This window comes from Arvicanthis niloticus, chromosome 27 (assembly GCF_011762505.2).
Source record: "Arvicanthis niloticus isolate mArvNil1 chromosome 27, mArvNil1.pat.X, whole genome shotgun sequence".
Taxonomy (NCBI): Eukaryota; Metazoa; Chordata; class Mammalia; order Rodentia; family Muridae; genus Arvicanthis; species Arvicanthis niloticus.
In genome coordinates, this window is record NC_133435.1 from 731486 (window position 1) to 754924 (window position 23439).

The following is a 23439-nucleotide window of genomic DNA, read 5'->3' on the forward strand; positions in this document are numbered from 1 at the left end:
TAATCCTTCTAAATTCAGTGCATGACATAATGTCAGATTGTATTTATTATATTTTTTATGTTTACTTGTGGACAAATGGTCTCAATTCTGTTACTGGTTTCTTTTCTGTTACAAAATCAGGAACAAAGTATGTGACTGTTGTCTGTGCCTGTATGTTATATAAAAGTGAACCATACATGTGTATTTGTATATATTCATACATTAATATGTATATACACATGTAAATAACAAAAAGATAGGATGTTAATCATATATATATATGTAATTAGAAGTTATGTGTTTGAAAACAGCAAAAATACATTTCAATATATATAAAAAATATGTAATGATCAAATCACAACAATTAGACAAAGTGCTACTTCCAACATTTACCATTAATTTCAGTGGATAACACTGAATGAAACTCATTTAAATTTATATTGTTCAAATTTGTCAAACATAGTATGTTAGAAGTTAGTTCTTTGATCCAAATATATTGTATAGTCAATTCTCTGTTTATCTGTCACATATATCTTTCCAAATTTGTCATAATTAAAATTATATTATCTGCTGTGAAATCATCTTTGTTTTTCAAATATGTATAAAAAATACGGCATTTTTCATTCTGTGCCTGACTATTGTCACTTAACAAAATAACACCTAGCTTAATTCATTTTACCTAAAATGATAATAATTTATGTTTATGGTGAAATAGAATTCTATTATGATTACATATCATTTTTCCTTATTATATATATATCAATAATATATATTAATATATATATTAATAATATATTAATAATATATATATATGGATTATTGTTTAAAATTAATTTCTTATGTAGACTGTTTACATTGTTGGTTCAATTGAATAAAAATGTATATACAATTAATAAATATTTGTCTTTATACCTTTATATTGGCACCCATTTCAGTTTATAAAAGATCAAGTTACTTTGTGAATAAATGCCATTTTTTACTGGCTATTAGCTGATGGTGCCATTTCAATAACTCAGTGTGTCAATGAGACTTACACAGATTTCACTGATAGTTAGAATGACATTTAACCATTTTTAAAATTGATTTATCATTTGTATGTATTGTTTTGAAGAAAAGATTTAGCTCCTCTGCTTGTTATTTAACTGAACTGTTTAAAATTTTCTTTCATTTTGAATTTGTTTTATTTTATAGCTACAACATATTATTTTATGAATTCATATCAGCTGAATGGAATGAAGGTGAATTTAAAAGTTACTGAGGACGTTTTCAAACCTATTAAATGACTTATGCCTCACATGTTAAGGTCAGGTCAATAGCAATCCCAGGTGATGCCTCAAGAGCTGGAGGAAGGAAGCTTTTGAATCCAACATATTTATTGCTGAAAATTATCATTTCTAAATCATATTTTTCTTAAGGAACATCAAAGTCAATATAATCAGTTTTATTTTTGAAAAAACAGAAATGAAGATTATCTCAGTAATTTTATGTTAGTTAGAAATGTTTGGACTTTTCAGGGAGAACACTTTAGGATCTAATATTACAAAGACACCTTAAGTCCCACAGAATTTTGCCTTTTTTAGCAGGAGCTAAGAATCTATGAAATAGCAGTGTTATTTCTAGTGATCTATAATTTTATCTCTTGTATAAGTTATTGTAATACAATAGCAATCTTATACTGCTTTGTACATTTTGAAACTTCTTATCCTTGTTAATATTTAAGGTTTAAAACTCAATTACTTATCATAAATAATTACTGTGCAACTGAAATGCAATTTTAAAAGCAGTAAAGGAAATGATAGGACTCACATAGCCAGAGACACCAACCCAGGGTGCATACAGGAGCTAAACTTGGATTACCTACACCTTTGTAACAAATGTGCAACTTGGTGTTCATGTGATTCCCCTGACAAATGGATCAAGGCTGTCTCAGTCTCTATTCCTTGACATTAGATCCCCTTCCCCACTACTTGTACTGCTTTGTTGTGCTTCAGTAGGAAACCTGCTGGGACTAGATGCCCCAGTGTGGGATGATACCCAAGGGAAGGCTCTCCTTCTCTGACGTTTTACATAAACCAAGTCCTGGTATTCTTTAAAAACCTGGTAACAGGGTTTATTCAAAAATAGTATCTATAGTATGGGTTGTTTATGAACTGGAAGTATCTCACCCCTATCACTCTAGGTCTGGTGAAAAAAAAGAACTGAGAATGTTGTTTAAGCACATATCAACTAAATGGGGAAGCAAGAAACATGAGCATCACAGCGACAATGTTGGGAGTCAATGGTAGCTGATGATGTTGTTTAAAGTATACATTTTACACAAGAGTAAGTATAGAATAGCATAAAAGTTTGTTGAAACATTATTCATTGGGAAATTTGTGAGATGGTTTTACTGGTTTTGTTTAAATAATGATTGAGAGTACATATTCATAGTAATTAATAATGGAGTAAGCAACATAGTGCATGAAAACAAGCTCAAAGCCTGAAAATATTGAGAATAATATTCATTTTAAAGCTAAAATTTTCAATTTTTATACAGAAAGAGAATTTTTAGAAGTATTAAGTTGAATATTCTTGTTCACAGCTGGAAACTTAGGTAGTATTTCTCACATGCCCAGAGATTAACCATATACTTTTGTTAAAAAAAAATCACATGGTGATATGAACATAGATGTGTATAGAAATTTGTATGGAACTATGTTTAACACATTGGTACTTCTGAATAAAAGATTTGAAACAACCAAAATATTCCTTGACAAAACCCCAATTAAATATACAAAATATTAAAAGCAAGCTTGTATTACGCAGTAGAAATCATAATGTTAGAGCATTTAATAGTGAAACACGATGTTCATTTTTGTTTCAAAAAAGTAAAATAACTTGGAAAATGACTTTGATTTTGTAATAAAATAATAAAACAAAAAATGATGTACTCATTTTGATGATGTATTGTACATTTACATTGTTTATATTATGAATGGTAATGAAAAAGTTAAACAGACTTTCCAAGTCTGATCAATCTTATTAGAGCATAATTTCTGCTCTGTGAATAAAGTTAACTGAATGTTCTCTTATAATATATTACAAATAAAATATATAGTGTTACCTGAGGACTCAACTATACCATTCCTGGGCATATACCCAAAAGATGTTTCAACATACAACAGAGACACATGCTTCACTTTGTTCATAGCAGCCTTATTCATAATAGCCAGAAGCTGGAAAGAACTCAGATGTCCTTGACAGAGAAATGGTTACAGAAATGTGGTACATTTATACAATGGAGTATACTCAGCTATTAAAAACAATGAGTTCATGAAATTCTTAGGCAAATGGATGGAACGGGAAAATATCATCCTGAGTGAGGTAACCCAATCACAAAAGAACACACATGTTATGCACTCACTGATAAGTGGATATTAGCCCAAAAGCTCACAATACCTAAGATACAATGCATAGACCACATGAAAATCAAGAAGAAAAAGAAAGATCAAAGTGTGGGTGCTTTGGTCCTTCTTAGAAGGAGTATCAAAATACTCAACCAGAGCTTCCAGGGTCTAAGCCTCTAGCCTGAGAACAGAAAGAGAGGAACTTATGGCTCCACCTGTATAGGTAGTTGAGGGTGGCCTTGTCAGGCATCAGTGGAAGTGAAGGGCCTTGGCCCCTGAACGTTTCGATTCCCTAGTGTTGGGGAATTTGAGAGCAGGGAGGCAGGAATGGGAGGATGGTGGGAGTACACCCTCATAGAAATAGGAGGAGGAAGTGTGGGATAATGGGTTTGGGGGGTATGGGAGAGGAGATAACATTGAAAGGTAAATAAATAAAATGTCCAATAAAAACAGATAATGGGTCTGGCAATTGTACTTGAGCAGTCAAGACTTTTTGTCAACAATTTATTTTAGGGTTCATATAATCATCAAGGACAAGGTATTGTGGAAGAGGCTCATAGAACTTTAAAAAGATTGGTGAGACATACTGTTGCTGAGACAAAGAATGAAGCTGACCTGTGAGTTTGCTGAGTGCCCTGAAAAGGGTGACTGGAAAGCTTTACTGGACATATGTTCCTGACCCACATTTGCTTGACTATATCCCAGATGGGACAAGCTGCCTTGCCTCAAGGTTTTAGACCTTGTGGGATAGACAATAGAAAAGAAATAATTATGTCTCTTATATTCTTCTTAACGATGACCAGCTATTAGGACTCAATCATGTACTGGTCTAGAAATCAATCCAATATGGGAAATAACAGTCTGCTTTTAAAAGACTGGATCGGCCTTTGTCAGAGACATATTTGGAAGCTAGCTGTAGCTCACTATGATGTTACGATAGCAAGAGACAAAGTTGGGACAGGATCTGGATTTCAAATAAGGGTCAGTGAAATTTTTAAGGCTCTTTTGTCAAGCTAAATTTGTTTGAGTGTCTTTTACAGTATTTATTATAAGTTGCATTGACTGTATAATTTCCAATTATGTTAGTTTGTTGAAACCTGGTATGTCTGTTATAGGGGGGTCTATCAACCAGCTTTCATCTCACTGCCCTGAGTATTAGAAAACCTTGATTCTTTGAAAAAAGCTTGAAAGTGCTGGAAGAAGTGAGTTAGGCTTTAAGCAGAAGCAAGAGGGTAGCAGGCTTGATTATTGCTGGTATAACAGCTTTAATTCCATTAATTGCTAGCACCACTGCTTCTGCAATAGCATTGACACAAGGAGTTAAGACAACTATTTTTGTCAAACATCTAGCAAAAAAAAATATTACTAATGTAATGAGTATACAGAAGGATTTATATAGGTATCTGGAATAACAAATGATGTTCTATAACCCATTCAAATTATCTGAACAAGGTTCAGGTTTAAAGGGGATGGCATCTGTGTTGTAAATAAATAAAATATCCAAGAAAAATATAAAAAGAACAAATAAAAAGAGTTAGGAGCCATCCCAAGTGTCATGACAAATATCATTAGAGTAGTGTTACTTTTGAAATTCACAATGATTGTCATTATAACCAGAAAAAAAGTTTAAAGATACCTGTAGGATATTTGGCATAATCTTAATACTTCTCTGGGTGTGTTAACTTTGCATAGTGAGATTATCAATTTAAATAATGCTGCTCTGTTGTCCTTTGATGCTGCAGATAATGCTGATAAAATTATCCATGTCCTGAGATCAGTATTTCAATTTTGGTCAAACCTGAGGAATGGCATATATAGCTTGATCAGGCTAGCCCTTCTTGTCCTGGGAATACTTTTATTCCTGCCCATCATGTTAAAGCTTATCTTTAACAACATCAACATGTTGGCAACCAAAGTACATGACTTAAACCTGAAAATGGAACCCCAGACAGAGTTATTAAATTAACAGGCTGGCAAGCCAAAGATAGGCAAGATTTTACAAAGAGCCTTACCAACCTAAGAAAGAACTGCATTGCCTTTAATAATGCATATTCCATGATGGGTAAGAAAGGCATTCTTGTCAGAACAACCTAAGACAGGCTCAGTCTTGTTACTGAAATAAACAAGTGGGAGAGGCAGAGAGCCTTTGGGGCTGCTTGGCAAGAATCTGACATGAGCCAAGGACAAGGAAATGGTCTACTTGGCAGGAATATGACATTGGCCAAGAACAAGGAAGTAGGCTTCAAGCAGGAATCTGACATTAGACTTGAACAAAGAAGTAATTTCAGGTAGGAATCTAAATTGTAGGCTACAAAAAGGAAGTAATCTCAGGCAGGAATCTAAATATTAGGCTAGAACAAAGAAGTAATTTCAGGCAGGAATCTAAATTTTCAGCTAAAACAAGAAAGTAGGTTTCAGACATGAAAATATCTGAAATATCCTTAGGTCAAGATAGGAAAGTAGCCTCAGATACTTTGGTCATCCTGATAAGCTTTTAGAAAGAGTGATCATGAGATTGTTCATGTAAATGGGTTTAATGCCTTGATTTTTCTATGACTATTTGTGTTTAGTATCTTACTTGTTCCTTGACTATTTGCATCTATTGTATTTCTAGACCCTCAGCCTAGAACTGACCTTAATACATGCATGTAATCAAAATGGTATAAAAGCATAAAGGAAGAGAGGATATAGGATAGAGGGCTCTAGGGAGGGGAAATGGGGAAAGGGGAATGACATCTGTATTGTAAATAAATAAAATATCCAATAAAAATATAAAAAGAACAAATAAAATATATTGTATTACTTAGAGCAGAATTATTTACAAGATGTTTGCATATTTCTCAATTTTGGAAGGGCCAGACAGTTTTTGTTTTTATTAATTTTATTTATTTACATTTCAAATGTTGTTCCCCTTTTAATTCCTCCCCCACTTCCCCAGATATGCGCACCCTACTGCACCTGAATCTCTCCTCTCCCTTCCCTCTAAGAAGGTCTTACCCCACCTCACCCTTCTAGCAGCCCCCTTCCATGTGTCATTAAGCCTCCACACGACCAAGCTCATCACCTCTGACTGAATACAGAGAACGCAATCCTCTACTACATATCTAGTAGGGGCCACAGACTAGCCCATGTATTTTCTTTGGTTTGGGGCTTAGTCCCAGGGAGCTCTGAGGGGTCCTGTTAGTTGATACTGTTGTTCTTCCTATGGGGTTGCAATACCCTTTTAGGTCCTTCAGTCCTTCTGGTAAATCTTCCATAAGGGTCTCCTGGCTCAGTCCAATGGTAGTCTTTAAGTATGTGCACTTCTCCCAGCCAGGGGCTCGTAGAGTCTCTCAGATGACACTATGACAGACTCCTGTCTGCAAGCACATTTTGGCATCATCAATATTATCAGGATTTGGTGTCTTCACATGAAATAGATTCCAAGTTGAGGCAGTCTCTGGATGGTCTTTCCATCAGTCTCTGCTCCATTTTGTGTCCCTTCATTTCCATTAGACAGTAATTCTCAGTAAAAAATTTTAGATAGATGGCTGGTCCCATCTATCTACTGTGGGCCATGTTTATATACTGGAAGTGGTCTCTTCAGGTTCCATCTCCCCACTATTGGACAGTTCAGCTAATGTCATCCCCACTGGGACCTGGGAGCCTCTCACATCCCAGTTGATAGTTTCTGGGACTATCTAGTGGCTTCCCCTAACCCCCTCACCACACTGCTGCATATTTCTATTTATTCTCCTGGACCTCTAGGCTTCTTTCCTTTCTCACCCATACAAGGTCCTGACCCCTTTTATCCTAGCCCCCTCTCATACCCAGTAGCTCCATCCCTCTATCTCCTGTGATTATTTTGTTCCATCTTCTGAGTGGGATTAAAACATTCACACATAGGCCTTTCTTCTTCCTGTAAGTTGTATCATGAGTATTCTGAACATTTTGGCTAATATCCACTTATCAGTGAGTATATGCTATGCATGTCCTTTTAGGTCTGATTTACCTCACTCAGGATGATATTTTCTAGGCCCCATATGTCAATGGTTAACTTTAGATCCTAAGCCATTGGGGTTCTGTTCAGGAAATTTTCTTCTGTACTTGTCAGCATCCAGCCTCAACACGAGTTGGGAATCATCAAGGACTAGGTATACCTGGTAGGTGAAAAGAGAAAACATACAATTGAGGTACAAATATAAGCTGACAGGCTATTCTAAAAATGAAAGCTCCTAACTTTAGAGTCCGAGTGCTCTAGACACTTGGTTCAACCCCAGTCTTTTATTGAAATCATACAAGGATGTTGGGTTACAAAATTCATAGTGGAATGGGTAAATGCTTCTCTATTTTCCTATGCAAACTTTTTTTGTGATTCAGAGTAGTACAGACTTAGAACAAAAAAAAGAGAGAACTACAAAATATCAGACATAAAAGTTTTGTATCATGTACATATTTTTATATCTCCCAACCACCAGTCTCCAGTGAGGTCTAGGGCAGTAGCATTGCAGTTAAAAGTCCATATCTTTCAAATATATGTGATACAGTATGGTTTCACAAAAGGGAAAACATAAAGACATAGTGCTAACCCTATAGTCTTTGTTACTTAATTCTCTTCTTTGGGAATACAGTTCCATTGCAATGTGTTCCAAGGTGATTTTATAAAAATAGCAAAGGACACATTCCTTCACCAACATCCCTTTCTAGTAAGGGGTCGCATACCCTATTCCCACAAGATCTCCAATCCTGGTCAAACATCCAGGACCTCATCTGTCTGTCTGTCTACAAAAGCATTCTCATTAAACCTGTATGGAGAATTCTAAGGGGGCTGCCACCATCATCCCTTATCCCAAGGAACCTATTGCTGGCTTTCTGGGAAATACCTTTTTGTTAGTTCATCCTCAGTTTTATAATAGAAATATCCTGTTTTTATTATAAAAAATTGAGACTAAGACTGGGAGAACAGCTGCAGATTTACTCATCTCTTCCTGCAGCTCTAGGTTATTTTCTTATGCACCTTGAGCAAGTGATTGTAACTTGCTTAATCACTTGGGGAAGTGATTAAACTTCTCCAAGATGTTGAAACTATCACCATATCCAATTTTGCATTGGATGCAATTTTCCCAAATTTGTAGTTTCCTTTATAGTTACACTTCTCTTGAATTCACGGACAGTTTTTACTTTAATATTGTGGGTAACATCTATCTCTTGAATATCAAGTGGGCTCCAACTAAGTCTTGCCAGGTCACCAAATACAAGTTTAATCAAGGAAGGAGGAAAGAGAAGGAACAGTAAGTAGATAAGGAGAATGATAAGTACTAGGAATAATTGTAGAAATGATATCATGAGGTGCTTACACCAAAGAAGCAGGCCTTGAGGCCTCTCAGTACTCATACTGGGACCAACAAGAGGCCATAGCCTCGTGCTCTGAAACATAATACCACTGAAAGGTTTTTTCCTTGTTATCAGAGGTCCCAGGCATTTCTATCTTAATGTCGGGTGTCTCCAACATTGTGCCAATACATTCAAGGCTGTTTCCCACTTTTCCTTCTATTAGATTAAAAAGAAGTATCTGATTTTACATGGAAATCCTTGATCCACTTTGTACAAAGTAGTAAATATGGAGCAATTAGCATTATTCTACATACAGACTGCCAGGTAGACCAGAATCATTTGTTGAAGATGCTCTTTTTTTTAAAACTGTACCCTTTTGTCTTCTTTGTCACAGATCAATATCCACAGATGTGTGGGTTTATGTCTGCGTATCCAATTCTATTCCATTGTTTGACCTGCCTTTCACTATATCATTTCCATACACTTTTAAATCATGATTGCTCTGCAGTAAAGCCTGAGTTCAGGGATAGTGATTCTCCAGTAGGTTTTTTGTTTTTGTTTTTGTTTTTGTTTTTGTTTTTTTTTTGCTGAGATTTGTTTTCACTATCCTGAGTTATTTGTTGTTCCATAGAAAGTTGAGAATTGCTCTTTCTATCTCTGTTAAGAGTTGAGTTGGAATTTTGATGGGGATTTCATTAAATCTGTGGATTGTTTTAGGTAAAATGGCCATTTTATTATATCAATCCTGCTAATCCATAGGTTTTCAGAGTTGAAACCTGGTGGATTTTTCTTTTAATGAATATGAAGTACCTTTACCCATCTCATTTGATAACTTTTAGTTTAAATTCTACTTTCTTGGATATTAGAAAGGCTACTCCAGATTGTTTCTTGGGACCATTTGCTTGGAAAATTGTTCCATCCTTTTACTCTGATGCTACATCTGCCTTTGTCACTGAGGTATGTTTCTTGTATTCGGCAAAATCCTGTCTCTTACTTACATATCGAGTCTGGTATCCTATGGCTTTTTACTGTGGACTTGAGTCCATTGATATTGAGGGATATTAAATACCAATGATTTTACTTCCTGTTATTTTTGTTGTTAGAGGAGGTATTAGGTTTGTGTGATTTTCTTTGTTCAGTTTGTTTTGATATGATTTATTTTTTGTGTTTTCTTAGGTGTAGTTAGCTTCCTTTTGTTCTAGTTTTCCTTGTAGTATCCTATGTAGGGCATATCAGTAGAAAAAGATATTGTTTAAATTTGGTTTGGCCACGGAATATCCTGCTTCCTACATCTATTTCAATGGAGATTTTGGCTATAGTAGCTTATGCTGGCACTTGTGTTTTATTAGGTTCTACTGAGGATCTTTTGGATTTTAGAGTCCCTGTTGAGAATCAGGTGTAGTTCTGATAGATCTGCCTTTCTATGTTACTTGCCACTTCTCTCTTACTGCTTTTAATTTTCTTTCTATGTTTTGTGCAATTAGTGTTTGATTGTTATGTGACAAGAGGATTTTCTTTTCTGGTACAATCTATTTGGTGTTCTTTATGTTTCTTAGACATTTATGGTCACCTCTCTCTTTATATTAGGAAAGTTTTCTTCTACAATTTTGTTAAAGATATTTTCTGGCCCTTTGAAGTGGGAATCTTCACTCTCTTTTATTACTATTATTCTAGTAAGCTAGAGTCAGCTAGAGTGTACTCATATTAGTAAAGAAATGCTTAAATAAATTTTGTGTATTGCAGGTTGTAAAGTGAGTATTGTTGTTGTTTTTATTGTTGCTAGTTTGTTTGACATAGATATAATAACTTAAAAGAGCAGCGTCTCTGTTCAAAAGAAAATAATTGGCTAATATTTGTGTTTCTGACTAATGTAAAAAAAAGACCTGGCTCTTCAATTTTATTCGTATGATTAGATGTAGCTTTCAATTGAGAGAAATTGCCCTCCATTAGTAAATAATAGTAATTACTATTAAAGGAAACTTAAGTAGTAATCTTATTTTTGCCCCCAGAAGAATGTCAGTATACCACTGGGTTTCTTACATGTATTTTCTATTTTTAAATGCATTTTCTATTTTTATTACCAGCACTTAGGAATCAAATATTGCTACAGCATTTTTAAATGGTCTATTAAAAACATCCTATTTTGGCTTCATTTGTTCATCCTCTCTGATACTTCCAATCTTTTTACTTTTTAACACCCTGTTATGTCTGTTTTCTCTCCACATTTTTACTTATCACATATGTTGATCTTTTCTTGACATGCATAAATATAATTTTAAGTGCCTAACCATTCCATTTCATGCAATAAAGTAGTTTTTAAATATGCTCACATTTTAAAGTATGAAACTCAGGAGGTAAACACACTTCATATGTCTTGGAGTGCAGAAGCTTGAAAAATTCTCAAGAGTCCATCTCCAACTTCACAGGAGTAAAAAACTTAATGGCATAAAAAAGGACACTGAGTAGACCTGCTGCAAATGACTTATACTATATGTCTAGCTGCTTACAAGTTCTATAGAAAACTAGAAGAATGCAGATATTGTCTGTTGTTACACAGCTTGTTGTGTGTTTCACAGGGATATAGCAAATTTTGAACAATCTCTGCTCTTGTAAATAATACCTCACAGATATTCTTGTCAGGACACAAAATAGCATAACTGTTCTCACAAAACTTCACTTACAAAATTTGGAAATCTTAAATGTGTGCATGTGTGTAATATGCACATCTACATACATATGTATATATTATATTCATTATATCTACTCTACTCACAATTTAATCAATGCATCATATCCTAATGAAGAAGAAGAATACAGGAACTAATTTAATATTCACTTCATAGGTAATAAACAGGATAGTTTAAAATGTCAAAAGATACTTAGTTAAAATATGCCATAGATAGAGTTTACATTCAAGTCATCTAAACCATAGTTCACATGTTCCACCATTTGATGTATGGTTTCATGCCCCAAATGTGTTGCATTTTGAAACTGTTAATATTAATAATTCAGCACATCAGGTAGCACACCAAAGGGAAGTTGTTATTCTAGAGATGAGTTTCTTGAAAGCTCCAACCATGTCCTTATTTCTCAAGCTGTATATAAAAGGATTCATCATGGGAGTGACTACTGTGTACATCACAGAGGCTATTGCACTCTTTCTAGAGCTATGAGTGCCAGCAGAACTCAGATAAACACCAAAACCTGTCCCATAGAACAAGATAACCACTACTAAATGTGATGCACATATGGAGAAAACTTTATATTTTCCCGCAGCTGATGGAATTTTCAAAACAGAGGAGATAATTCTAGTATAAGAGTAAATTATACCAGACAGTGGAAGAACACCTAACAGGCTTGTCACCAAATACACCAGAATATTATTGATGAGAATAGTTGAACATGCAAGCTTGAGAATATGAGCCAGTTCACAAAAAAAGTGAGAAATTTCCACCTTTGTGCAGAATGACAGACGCAGTGCCATCAAAGTGTGGAGCAGAGCGTCTAGGATACTTATCAAGGAGGACAACAAAACCAGTACTCCACAGAGTTTGGGATTCATGATGACAGTATACCTCAGTGGATGACAGATAGCCACAAACCTGTCATAGGCCATCATTACCAGAATTCCATTTTCCATTCCTGCAAAAGCTAGAACAAAGCAGATTTGAGTGAGACAGCCTGTATAACTGATGGAGCTGACCTGAGCCTGTATGTTCACGAGCATTTTGGGGATGGTGGTGGTGGTGAAACAGATGTCAATGAAAGACAGGTTGGAAATGAAGAAGTACATAGGGGTGTGGAGATTGGAATCAAAAACAGTGGCCAGTATTATGAGAAGGTTCCCAAACACTGTGATCAGATATATGGAAAGGAAGACTCCAAATAGGACAGGCTGTAGTTCTCCGTTATCTGATAGTCCCATGAGATGGAATTCTGTAGATTCTGAAAAGTTTCCTCTCTTCATGATGTTGATGATGCTAAGAAAGAAAATTGGCAGAATAATGTGAAGAGGGCTTTCTTTATGTTTTATGCTATAGTGAAAATTTCTTTTTTCATGTTTTTTTACCACCTTCTTTTCTTTCTATTTTCTACAATATTTACCATTTTGCGTTCTTTTTCACTGTTTTTAATTCTCAAATTGTTACAGAATAATTGTACTTATGTTTGAAGAAGAATATTGTGTATGTTACATATATATGTATTTATCTGTTAATTGTTATATGGTGGCAATATTTGTACTGATTAAATTTAATAATGAGGAACTAGCTTAATCAACACATAATAAATTTACTGTTCTTTTTTACAAACACATTAAAATGAAACTACTATTAAATATATGGATTAATTTTAATTTTGAGGGAGTATTCCACTCTGTGGGCCTTGGCTGGCCTAGAAGTCATTGTGTACACTGGGCTCTCCTGGACATACAGAGATCAACTAGAATTTTTCTCCATAGTGTTGAGATTAAAGGTGTGTATCACCATACTCTATTTTAATTGATTTTTTGAGATACTGTGTTGCTTTGTAGTCTCCCTCTGTATATTCTATGACTACATTTAAATCTGGAATGATATATTTCTGGCTGACCTTAGAGTCTTGTTACATTTATTTCTCTCTCTTTAAGGCCCTAGGAATGAGATTTTTTGCCACATCAGAAAGTCTGGAAATTCATTGTCACATTAATCATAGCTATTTGGGAATCAAAAATAATGTTTTGATACAATTAATCATAGTATAGAGGTCAAATCTTTGTACTGATCAAAACAGATAACTCAAATATAAAACATCTGCCACCTAAACATATCATTCCTTTGTTTAGAAACATTCAAAACTCTCTTTTTTATGTAATTTAAATTGCAGAAAAATTTTTACTTCATTTTTTATACAGAATCTCATAATTCTGGCCAAGATTTTACTTGTATATTCTAACCTGAAATTAATTCTGCCTCAATCATCCAGTTGATGCATTTTCAGACACATATTCACTTTCATAATTTAATTTTGGTTAACGTGTTTGCCAATTTCATTTTCTAATTGAACAATTTCAAGTACAGCTACTTATGTACAGCAAAACAGAAATGATACATTGTCATATTTTTTACTGTGGTTTCAAGCAAATGATATTAGACAAGTAGGGCTGAAGAAGGGGTTCAGTAGTTAGCAAGACTTGCTGCTATTCCTAAGTATTTGAGTTTTGTTCTCTTATCCTTTATTTATTTATTTATTTTTTGTATTTCTAGCTCCAGGGCATTTAAAAGATTGTGAGAGTTTTAAGACTATTTTAAAAGTTATGGCAAATGGAGAGGGTTTAACAATCTTTGGACCAAATGCCACTTGTCTTCTTTTTTCAGAAGTAATGATTTTTGTGCATTATGGTCATTTTTAGTGTATTTTCTAGGACTAAACTTAAGCTAAAACTGTAGTATTGAGAAAATGTTCTAAAGATGACACCACCCAAAAAGCAGAAATTATTTACTCTCTTTTTCTACTTATTATTAAATTTCATTGATCAGCTGTTAAGAAACTGATCAGATTAAAGCTCAAAGTTCAGGCAAATATCCTTGAATAAATGCAAGCTATGTGTTTTAATTGTTTCTTGATCACAGAGTAAGAATTAGCATGTATAAGAATATTTAGTACAGAATTATTCAAAGTACTTAGAAATTCTTATAATTAACATAAGTCTATAAATTAATAATCAGGAAAGATTAATGTGTCCTATAATTTTTATAGGTGCAGCTATTTCATATGAGTATTTACATCCTACCATTCTACAAATTTGTGAAATAAAGAAAATAACTCTCTCTCTCTCTCTCTCTCTATATATATATATATATATATATATATATATAATTATTTTAATAAGTATTATTTTTATGTTTAATGTTTTTTAAAAACATTAACTCATTTTCATCCTATTCTCATTAATAAGAGAGTATGACTTTTATCTGTCTTAATCTATGCGTTTTAGTATTATTACACATGATAATGAGAAATTAGTAATATTGAGCACTGAATATAACTAATTAATTCACCTACTTTGTGTATTCATTCAAAAGTCCAGTGTGGATCTGCTCAAATCTGGCTCTAAGATTCTCCAAAACCTTAGTATAGAATATCTTTATTACTAAAAAATTTATTTTAGACAACAAAGAATTGGTAAAAATCAAATTAACTCCAGTCTAAAACTGGTTACCTCCCATCCTAGCTGATACAGTAAAAAAAAAATCAGTAATCTATATGAAGACAAAAGTATTTTAGAATTATTTAAAAAACCATGGATACACATGTAATTGTATATCTGATGGATCTGTCAATAAATGGCTTTGTCAATAAATTGCTGCAAGATTGGATTCCATGTGATATCCCATAAGTTTTCCTTGGTTTGAAATCACACAAGCAGTGATAGAGAACATGACATTCTATTGAATTGAAATTACCATTTTTAGTAGTCAACTCAGTGGAAAATATTTTGGAGATACATCCCATTTTTTGTAAGTTAATCATAGTTTTGTGGAAAAAGAGGAAAAATGTATAAAAACTTTTGAACATAAAGATGAAAGAAAAGTTTAGTGAAGTTTTGGGAGTAGTTAGTGGGTGGAGTGTGAGTGGATATGCTCAAGATAAATTTTATGAATGTATAGAATTCTCCAAGAATAATTGAAAACATAGGGTTTTTTTAAATGAAGTTCTTTTATTTAATAAAAAGAATGGCATACTTATAATCTATACAATATTAAGTTCTTTTTTTGGCTTGCATGTGGCATTTATTGCACAGTAAAAGAAATGAAAAATTAACAGCACAGAGACATCTTTTGAAAGTGTTCTCCATTATAGCAGAGATTTTGTGACATTGTAGAGTGTTATATAGATGACTATTAGTGCATCTAAGGACATTTTATTCTCATAAGAGATATTCTTTGGATATAAACTCAGAAATGTGTTATAGGATAAAATCGATGAAATACAGGATGAAGCAAACAAAATAGATAGATTTGTAACAAGCAAAACAATATGTAATGATAATCTAAAATAATATAGCTATGAAAACAGAAAGTGTAAAGAAAATGGAGAGGAAGACAAGAAAAAAGAGGAAGAAGTAATGTGTATAATGCTTGCTTTACTAGGAATTATTTAAATGCTTTACACATAAGTTCTTTCTTCATTATAACTGAGTATCTCAAGATCATAGTACAATAGCCTAGTAAAATTTCATGTGATATTTGAGTAGCATTATGAACCCTTTAGCCAACTTCTTGGCTTTGTAAACTGAGCATCTGAGCAGGAGCAAAATTTTCCAAGAGGAAGATAAGAGAAACTCATTAAAAGTATCAAGAAAAGATTTTGAATTGGTTCAAAATGGAAACAATCATGAATCCCACACTTTCAGAAATGTGTGATGTAAGAATGTTGCTGGACCTCTGAAAATACTCACTTTCACAGTTATATGGTTTTCAATTTCCTTGTGTATGACACAAATATTTGTTAAAATTTTCAAATATGAACTTTCTATGCTCCCTATCTATTGTTAAAACTTCCACAAAGGTTTTAGAATTATGCCAAATACACTGCAAGTGTCATTAAACTTCTTCCTAATTATAATGACTACCACTGTAAATTTTAGAAGTAACATGAATCCAATAGTATTTGGCATGACACTCAAGATGGCTCCTTACCCTTAAATTCTGAACCTCCTTCCAGTAATTTGAATAGAATAAAGAGCATCAATTTATTCTTGCAAATACCTATCTAAACCACAGTACATATTGCAGATAAATTTACCCATGACCTGAAGTCATTATTTCTATTTTGGTCAAGCTTCAAAAATGGCATATAGCTTGATCATGCTAGCCCTTTCATCATGGGAATACATTTTATTCCTGCCTATTTTGTTAAAGCTTGTCTTTAATAACATCAATGTGTTGGCAGCCAAAGTACATGGCTTGAAACTGAAAATGGAACCCCAGACAGAGTTATTAAATTAATAGGCTGGCAAGCCAAGGACGGGTAAGATTCTGCACAGAGCCTTAACAACCTAAGACAGAAGTGCATTGCTTTTGATAATGCATATTCCATGATGGGTAAGAAAGGTATTATAGTCAGAATGTTCTAAGACAGGCTCAGTCTTGTTAATGAAATAAAAAGGGGGGAGGCAGAGAGCCTTTGGGGATGCTTGGCAAGAATCTTACATGGACCAAGGACAAGGAAATGGGCTGCTTTGCAGGAGTATGATATTGGACAAGGACAAGGAAGTAGGCTTCAGGCAGGAATCAAATATTAGGCTAGATCAAAGAAGTGATTTCAGGCAGGAATCTAAATATTAGGCTAGAACAAAGAAGTAGTCTTCAGACATGAAAATGACTTGCGGTAGGACAGGGAAGTAGACTCAGATACTTTGGTTATCCTGATAAGCCCTTAGAAATTGTGATCATGCCGGGTGGTGGTGGCACACGCCTTTAATCCCAGCACTTAGGAGGCAGAGGCAGGCAGATTTCTGAGTTCGAGGCCGGCCTGGTCTACAGAGTGAGTTCCACAACAGCCAGGGCTACACAGAGAAACCCTGTCTCAAAAAAAAAAAAAAATGTGATCATGGGAGTATTCAAGTAATTTGGGTTTAATGCCTTGCTTTTTCTTTGACTATTTGTGTTTATTGTCTTGCTTGTTCCTTGACTATTTACATCTATTGTATTGCTAGACCCTCAACCTAGAACTGACATTAATACATGCATGTAATTAAAATGGTATAAAAGCATAAAGGAGAAGGGGGGATGGGATGGGGGTCCTAGGGAGGGGAAATGGAGAAAGGGGATGACATCTGTATTGTAAATAAATAAAATATCCAATAAAAAATTAAAAATTCAGGTATGTTGCATAAAAGAGAAAGAAAGAGATGAAATGCAGAAGATAGAAATCAGAGAAAAGAGATTTGGTACAAATTTTCTATAGACTTCCTTGTAGCTATGGCCAAGTGTTGATATTTACAGAAAAGAAAAAAAATACAGTGGCAATGTGAAAGAGAAAAGAAATGCAGAAGGTGCCTCAGAAATACTGTCTCATGGATGAAGAAAGCTGAACTATTCTACGTCCTACTTTAATGCAGTATGTAGTGAGTATGATACAGAAGAAAAAAAAGACTTGATAAACACTAATGTGTGAAAAGATATAAAATTATGCTACATCAAGCTAAAGCTATAATCTGATTTTATATCATTGAATAAAATTTTATTATATTTTTATTAAAATTCATACTATTTTTGAATGACAAATTAATATGTTTAAATTAGATAAACATATATGTTAAACTTACCCAATTTTGAAAGAGAATATAACTCATGCAAGTATAGCAATTATGTTGTAGAATATACACATAAGTTACAAAAATACACACACAAGTAAGTACTATTGTGGATGTTACTATAATATTTCACCAAAGTTGAAATTCTCTATTTTTCTGATTTTAAAATCATTCAGAAAATTTTCATCAAATGTTGTTGAAACACCATTTATTTCAAATCATTATTTGTATATATGGTATGGTATATATAATAGTATAGTATACAGACATAGCTATGCCTGAAAATTAACAATTGTTCCTTTAATCGATTTATTTATTAATATTTTTGGAATAAATGTTTTATCTGTGCAGCACTTTTGTGCCTGTTTCCTGTGGAAGGTATCGCATCACCAGGAAGTGCAGTTATAGAGGGCTGTGAGCTGTGTTGTGGATGTTGCTTATTGAATCTGGGTCCTTTGTAAGTTCAGCCAATACTCTTGATCATTGATCCATTTCTCCAGCCCAAACAATTTTTTAAAAAAGATAACAGTGCTTTAAATTACTATTGAAAGTAAAAAGAGTCGCAAGAAAAGGCTTCAAATAATTGGCTGGCATGTTCAAGCTCAAGAGCAAACACTGCCATCAAAACGAAGCGAAAAACTAGCAGGGGATCTTTCATTTTAGAAAGATCAGTTTCTGCCATAGACTATTAAAGTTAATGACACAATTGCTTCTTTAGGCAAAGCTGTGGAAAAATTCATTTTTGGAAAGATTCCTGCTGTTTGTATGCTTTTCCTGTACACATATCAACCACTGGGTATTAGCCCACCCTTTTGAGCAAATTTCTGCAGAAAAATGAATATGTAATATCTCATAGTGATGCTATATAGACAAATAGATGACTTCATAATTCTTAATGATGATCCTAGAATAATTGCTAAAATTTATATTACTAATTATTAAGGATTTTTATAATTGGACTACTATTAAGTTCTTTCTGATGTCAAAACTGCAATAAGATCTCTGCCAATCTTCAAGTGTATTGAGTTAATTGCTTCTAAGTTAGCAAACAGGTATTTACACCTTTGATAACATTCTAAGAGGTTGTAAAACAATTAACCACATATCATAAATTTAATTTATGATTTGAACTTATGTGTAAATGTGTGGTAAACTTTTTACCATGTACTTTGAAAGATGTATAAGTTCTGAGGACAAAGACAGAGAACTTTTTAAAAATTCTGAAGACCTTAGAAATAAGGACTAAAGTCACTTTTCAAAGTGTCCTTTTTCTTTCTGCAATGTGAACTAGCAAGCTGTACTACTCAGTGTCTCACTTCAACCCAGTCTAGACTGGCAATACACTTTTATATTTGCTTTTTGCTTTTCTATTTTTGAGATTCTAGAACAATTACAGCATTCCTCCTTTCTCTTTCCTCCTTCTAAACTTTCTCATATTCCTTTCATTGCCTTTTCTTTCATTAGTTACAATTGCATGCATACATGTACATACATATATATCTTAAATAAAACTTGCTCATTCTGTATAATATTGTTGTATTGTGTTTTGGGAGCTGAGCATTTGACAAGGAACAATCAAGTGGTATGCTCTTCTCTGGGGAAGACTATCTCCCTCACCCAAAGCTTTTCTTAGTTCTTTCTATGGGGTTGAAGGCTCATGGGCTTTTCCCTGTTACATTTGTCATGCCTATTTGTTATCTCTTTTTTCAGGTCATTTTTTGGCAGTCATGATGGTGAGACTTTATGGGTATAGCAGCATACTTTTTATAAAGGAATTAGAAAAACTGATTTTTTTTCAATTCTTATATATTTTTTAAATTTCAGTGTTGACATTTTTGCCTCGAAGTTATTCATGGCAATGAATTTAGCATGGATCGTTTCTCAGGAGGGTTTTTAACAATCTACAAAAATATCATGTTTATGAAAAATTCTAAATTAAATAGTCATGTTTCTTACTTAGGAAAATACAGAAGGTTTCATTAAGAACATAATTTTGGACTACTGTCTTTTATTTCTGACAGTGATTTAACTGTCTCTGTACTCATAATGTAGATTTCTATTCCACTGTCCATTTTTGATAGACACAATTTTATTTCTACTATAGGCACATTACCAGAATGAAGTGAAGATTCATAAATTGCTATGGTTGTTTCTGAGAGGGTGAGGGTATGAAATAAAAGTAATAATTAGAAATTTATATATATATGTATATATATATAACAATTTTTTAAAAATAAAATATGTTTAATATTAAGAATGTAGATAAAGTTACATAACACAGTTGCACAAGTTATTCTGATATTGTGATTGTGTTCTTTTAATACTCCTTGGTTTTTCTTCATTTAAAATACTTCATAATATTTCATAGAGGTATAAAAACATAGAGTCTGGAAAAGTAGATTAATGTATCTGCCTGAATATTTCTCAATGGTCCCTGAAATCACTCACCTACCTTACAGCTGCACAGTGTGGACACTATTGTGGTAAATCAATTTTCTTCAACACTGCAAAGAGTTGAAGGAATAGAACATTCTTACCACATAGAACTCTCAAATATGTGATATAGTGTAATTGCAAATTATATGAGTAGATTATTAAATGAGGTATACATGAATCATTTTATAAAGGAATGTAGTGGCAATGTATTAATGTTAAGCATTGCATATCTATATTCCAAGCACTCCAGATGCTGGGACAGGTGAAACCGGATATTAAGTAGATCAACTTGAACTATGTAAACAGTTTTTTATTTCAAAATTAAAATGAAACATAAATAAGTGTAAAATTTAGTGACTTTTATGAGATAAAATGCCAAGCCAAAGATGGTTAAATTTAGAAATCTAACTCATCTAAACATGAGCTCATCAGATATCAAAAGAATAAAGGGAGTAATCCACTGTTTACATACATTCTGAAAGATATCATTGATATTAACATGAAGGAAATTTGTAATCTGAGAGACAAAGAAATATGATGAGGGTATATTGAAAAAAGGACAAAGTACATCAGAATAATGCTGTCAGATTAATATAGAAACTTGCTATCGACTAATCACAATAACAATTATCTTAACTGATATGTAATTCATTCTTCAACTTGTCAAGTGATGCAAAGAAAAGTTAGATGAGAAGAGAGAAGACAAGACAGGAGTAAAAAGGAGAGGAGGCAGTGGGAAGACAATAGGAAAGAAAATAATACTACTGAAAAAAAGAGAAGATATGAAAGGAACAGAGGGGAGAGGACAAATGAGTGGAGAGGTGGGGAGAGGAGGGAAAAAAGAAGCAAAAACCTATTGAGAAGAAATACTTGTAATAGAAGGAAATAAAACAGAAATCTCAATTTCTCATGTATTTACTGTGGAAAGCTTCAGATTACCTTGAATATAAAAATGAAGAATGATCTACTTCTATACTGGATATTGGTGAATAAAGGCTGAAAATGTGATCCCAGATGAGAAAGATGACCTACAGAGATAACAAGTTTCTTGACCATGAATTGCATGCATGAGTGTAAGATGAAATGTGCTTCTCCTGTTTTATACATTATTATGTTATAAAGTAGATACATGTCTACTGTTTGCAGTGTTGGTAGCCCTCAGGGTTCAATTACCCAACACCTCATTATCCATATTTGCATTTGTTTTATCTTCCCAAGGAAACTCAACTCCTTAAGGCATACATATCACAGAAATAGAATATTCTGTTGGAATAACTCCTTGATGCCGAGAGACCAGGAGAGTACCATATTTTTATAACAGCATTTCCTCTTGCTACTGGAGATCTGATTATTACGTCCTAGAAGCTGATATCACAAGAAGCAGAAGAATTCACTGGGAAAAAAATCTTTTCTCTTGCCAAGTCTAAAATTACTACAACATAAAAAAAGAAAAGAAAAAAAGAAAGAAGAGTCTTGTACAAATCCAGAGAGACAAAATCTCAAGAACTCAGTTATGCAGATGGATTTCACTGCAAAAATCATGCCAAGAAACAATTCCCTTACCTTAAATCTACTTCCTATGAGAGGAAGGAGATATCATACAAAGAAAGTGGCAGAGAATGCAATCAGTTCATTATGCATTTTCATAGAACTGAGTTCTGTCTTAAAAATAGAGATAAGATATAGTTTACATACAAAAGGTCAATGAACCACCCACCTAACAAAATCTTGCACATCTTTTTCCAGAATATATCTTAGTGTGTCTACAAGGTCTTTCCCTTAATTTACCTTCTACATGTAGCCTCAATCTCACCTCAAGGGTCCTGATCTAGAATGACCAAACCAGCATCTTCTATAACTGATCAAGACATGACTTCTCTACATTTAAACCCACAATCCACCCCCATTCCACATCCATTTTCTTCATCTGTTCATTTATTCAATGTCCACATCCTATAGCAATGTTTGCTACTGAAAAATAGGTGAATGAATTTATGAACACAGAATGTAAAAGAACAATCATTAACTTTATCAAAGAATTCAAGTAACTTAAATAAGAAACAAAGGAATAACTATAATATAGGAAAACTGACCTAACAATAAATGTCTGGGTAATGTCAGACTTTGTTAAATCCTACTACTATCATTCTAGTCTACTGTGTACAGACAGCTTTCCTAAGATCAGCACAAAATGGAAGACTCCCTTTTTATAGCAGAGCTTCCTCTTCTCTGCCTCATTTGGGGAGCCCAATTACTATATCTTCTACCTGAGGAATGTCATATGGTCCTTGGCAAAATTACAGGTTCAACTATCTGGAATTCCTCTACCTACAAATAAGGTATCACAAAAACCTAAGTTCTTAGCCAATGAACCATTACCCTAAGATGAACACCTTCCCACTCCCCAAGGTTAACATAGCACTTGTTCAACCTATTTTACTGCATATTGTGTGAGAGAACTATTTCACTGAACATCATCTAAAAGAGATGTAACACTGAAATCCTCAGAGAAGACCTCCTACCTGCATTCACTGCTTGACCAAGATCATACTGACTCACCCATGCTGGGCTCTGATTCATCCTTTCCTGCCTGGTTTGCAGGAAATTCTTGATCTTCCAGGGGAAGATGCAGAAGTCAGAATCTGGCTCCTCTTCATGCTTCTGTTCCTGGTGAACACACCTCTGTGCCTGTGTATTCTGAGGGAAGAAGAAGAATGGAGAACCACAAGACTTGAGAACAGAATTCAATAAAGAGATACAAGCACTAAATAAGTAAGCTTAAATGATGATGGAATTGAATAATTAATTCACATAACTAGAAAACTCAGAGGAAAACCATAGAAGTGGAATAGATCAATAAAGCAGAAGATAGAATATCAATACTTGAAGATTTGCAAAATAATACAATATAGAACACATAAATACTAAACAAAAGACTTCCTTTAAAACACAGAAAAACATAGAGAAAATATGTGAACTATGAAAAGACAAAATATTTGAATTACATTGAATTGAATTACACAAGAG

The 23439-nt window shown here is 33.6% G+C and overlaps 1 protein-coding gene across 2 annotated transcripts; it reads right to left on the bottom strand.

The window, feature by feature from the left end:
* Positions 1-10452: 10452 nt before the first annotated feature.
* Positions 10453-23103, bottom strand: LOC143439552 (olfactory receptor 7G3-like). Of its 2 annotated transcripts, none has more exons than XM_076925910.1 (2): positions 22972-23103; positions 10453-12658 (listed from the first exon to the last, which is right to left on the bottom strand). In XM_076925910.1, the coding sequence occupies exon 2, from the start codon at positions 12643-12645 to the stop codon at positions 11695-11697; it is 951 nt and encodes a 316-aa protein (XP_076782025.1). In that variant the 5' UTR covers positions 12646-12658; positions 22972-23103; the 3' UTR covers positions 10453-11694. The 2 variants fall into 2 exon arrangements, with proteins under 2 accessions (XP_076782025.1, XP_076782024.1); XM_076925909.1 differs by lacking the exon at positions 22972-23103 and adding an exon at positions 21352-21482.
* Between the last annotated feature and the right edge of the window lie 336 nt (positions 23104-23439).

Excerpts from the sequence above, each read along its gene's own strand:
- LOC143439552 (XM_076925910.1), bottom strand. The coding sequence starts at position 12,645 with ATGAAGAGAGGAAACTTTTCAGAATCTACAGAATTCCATCTCATGGGA.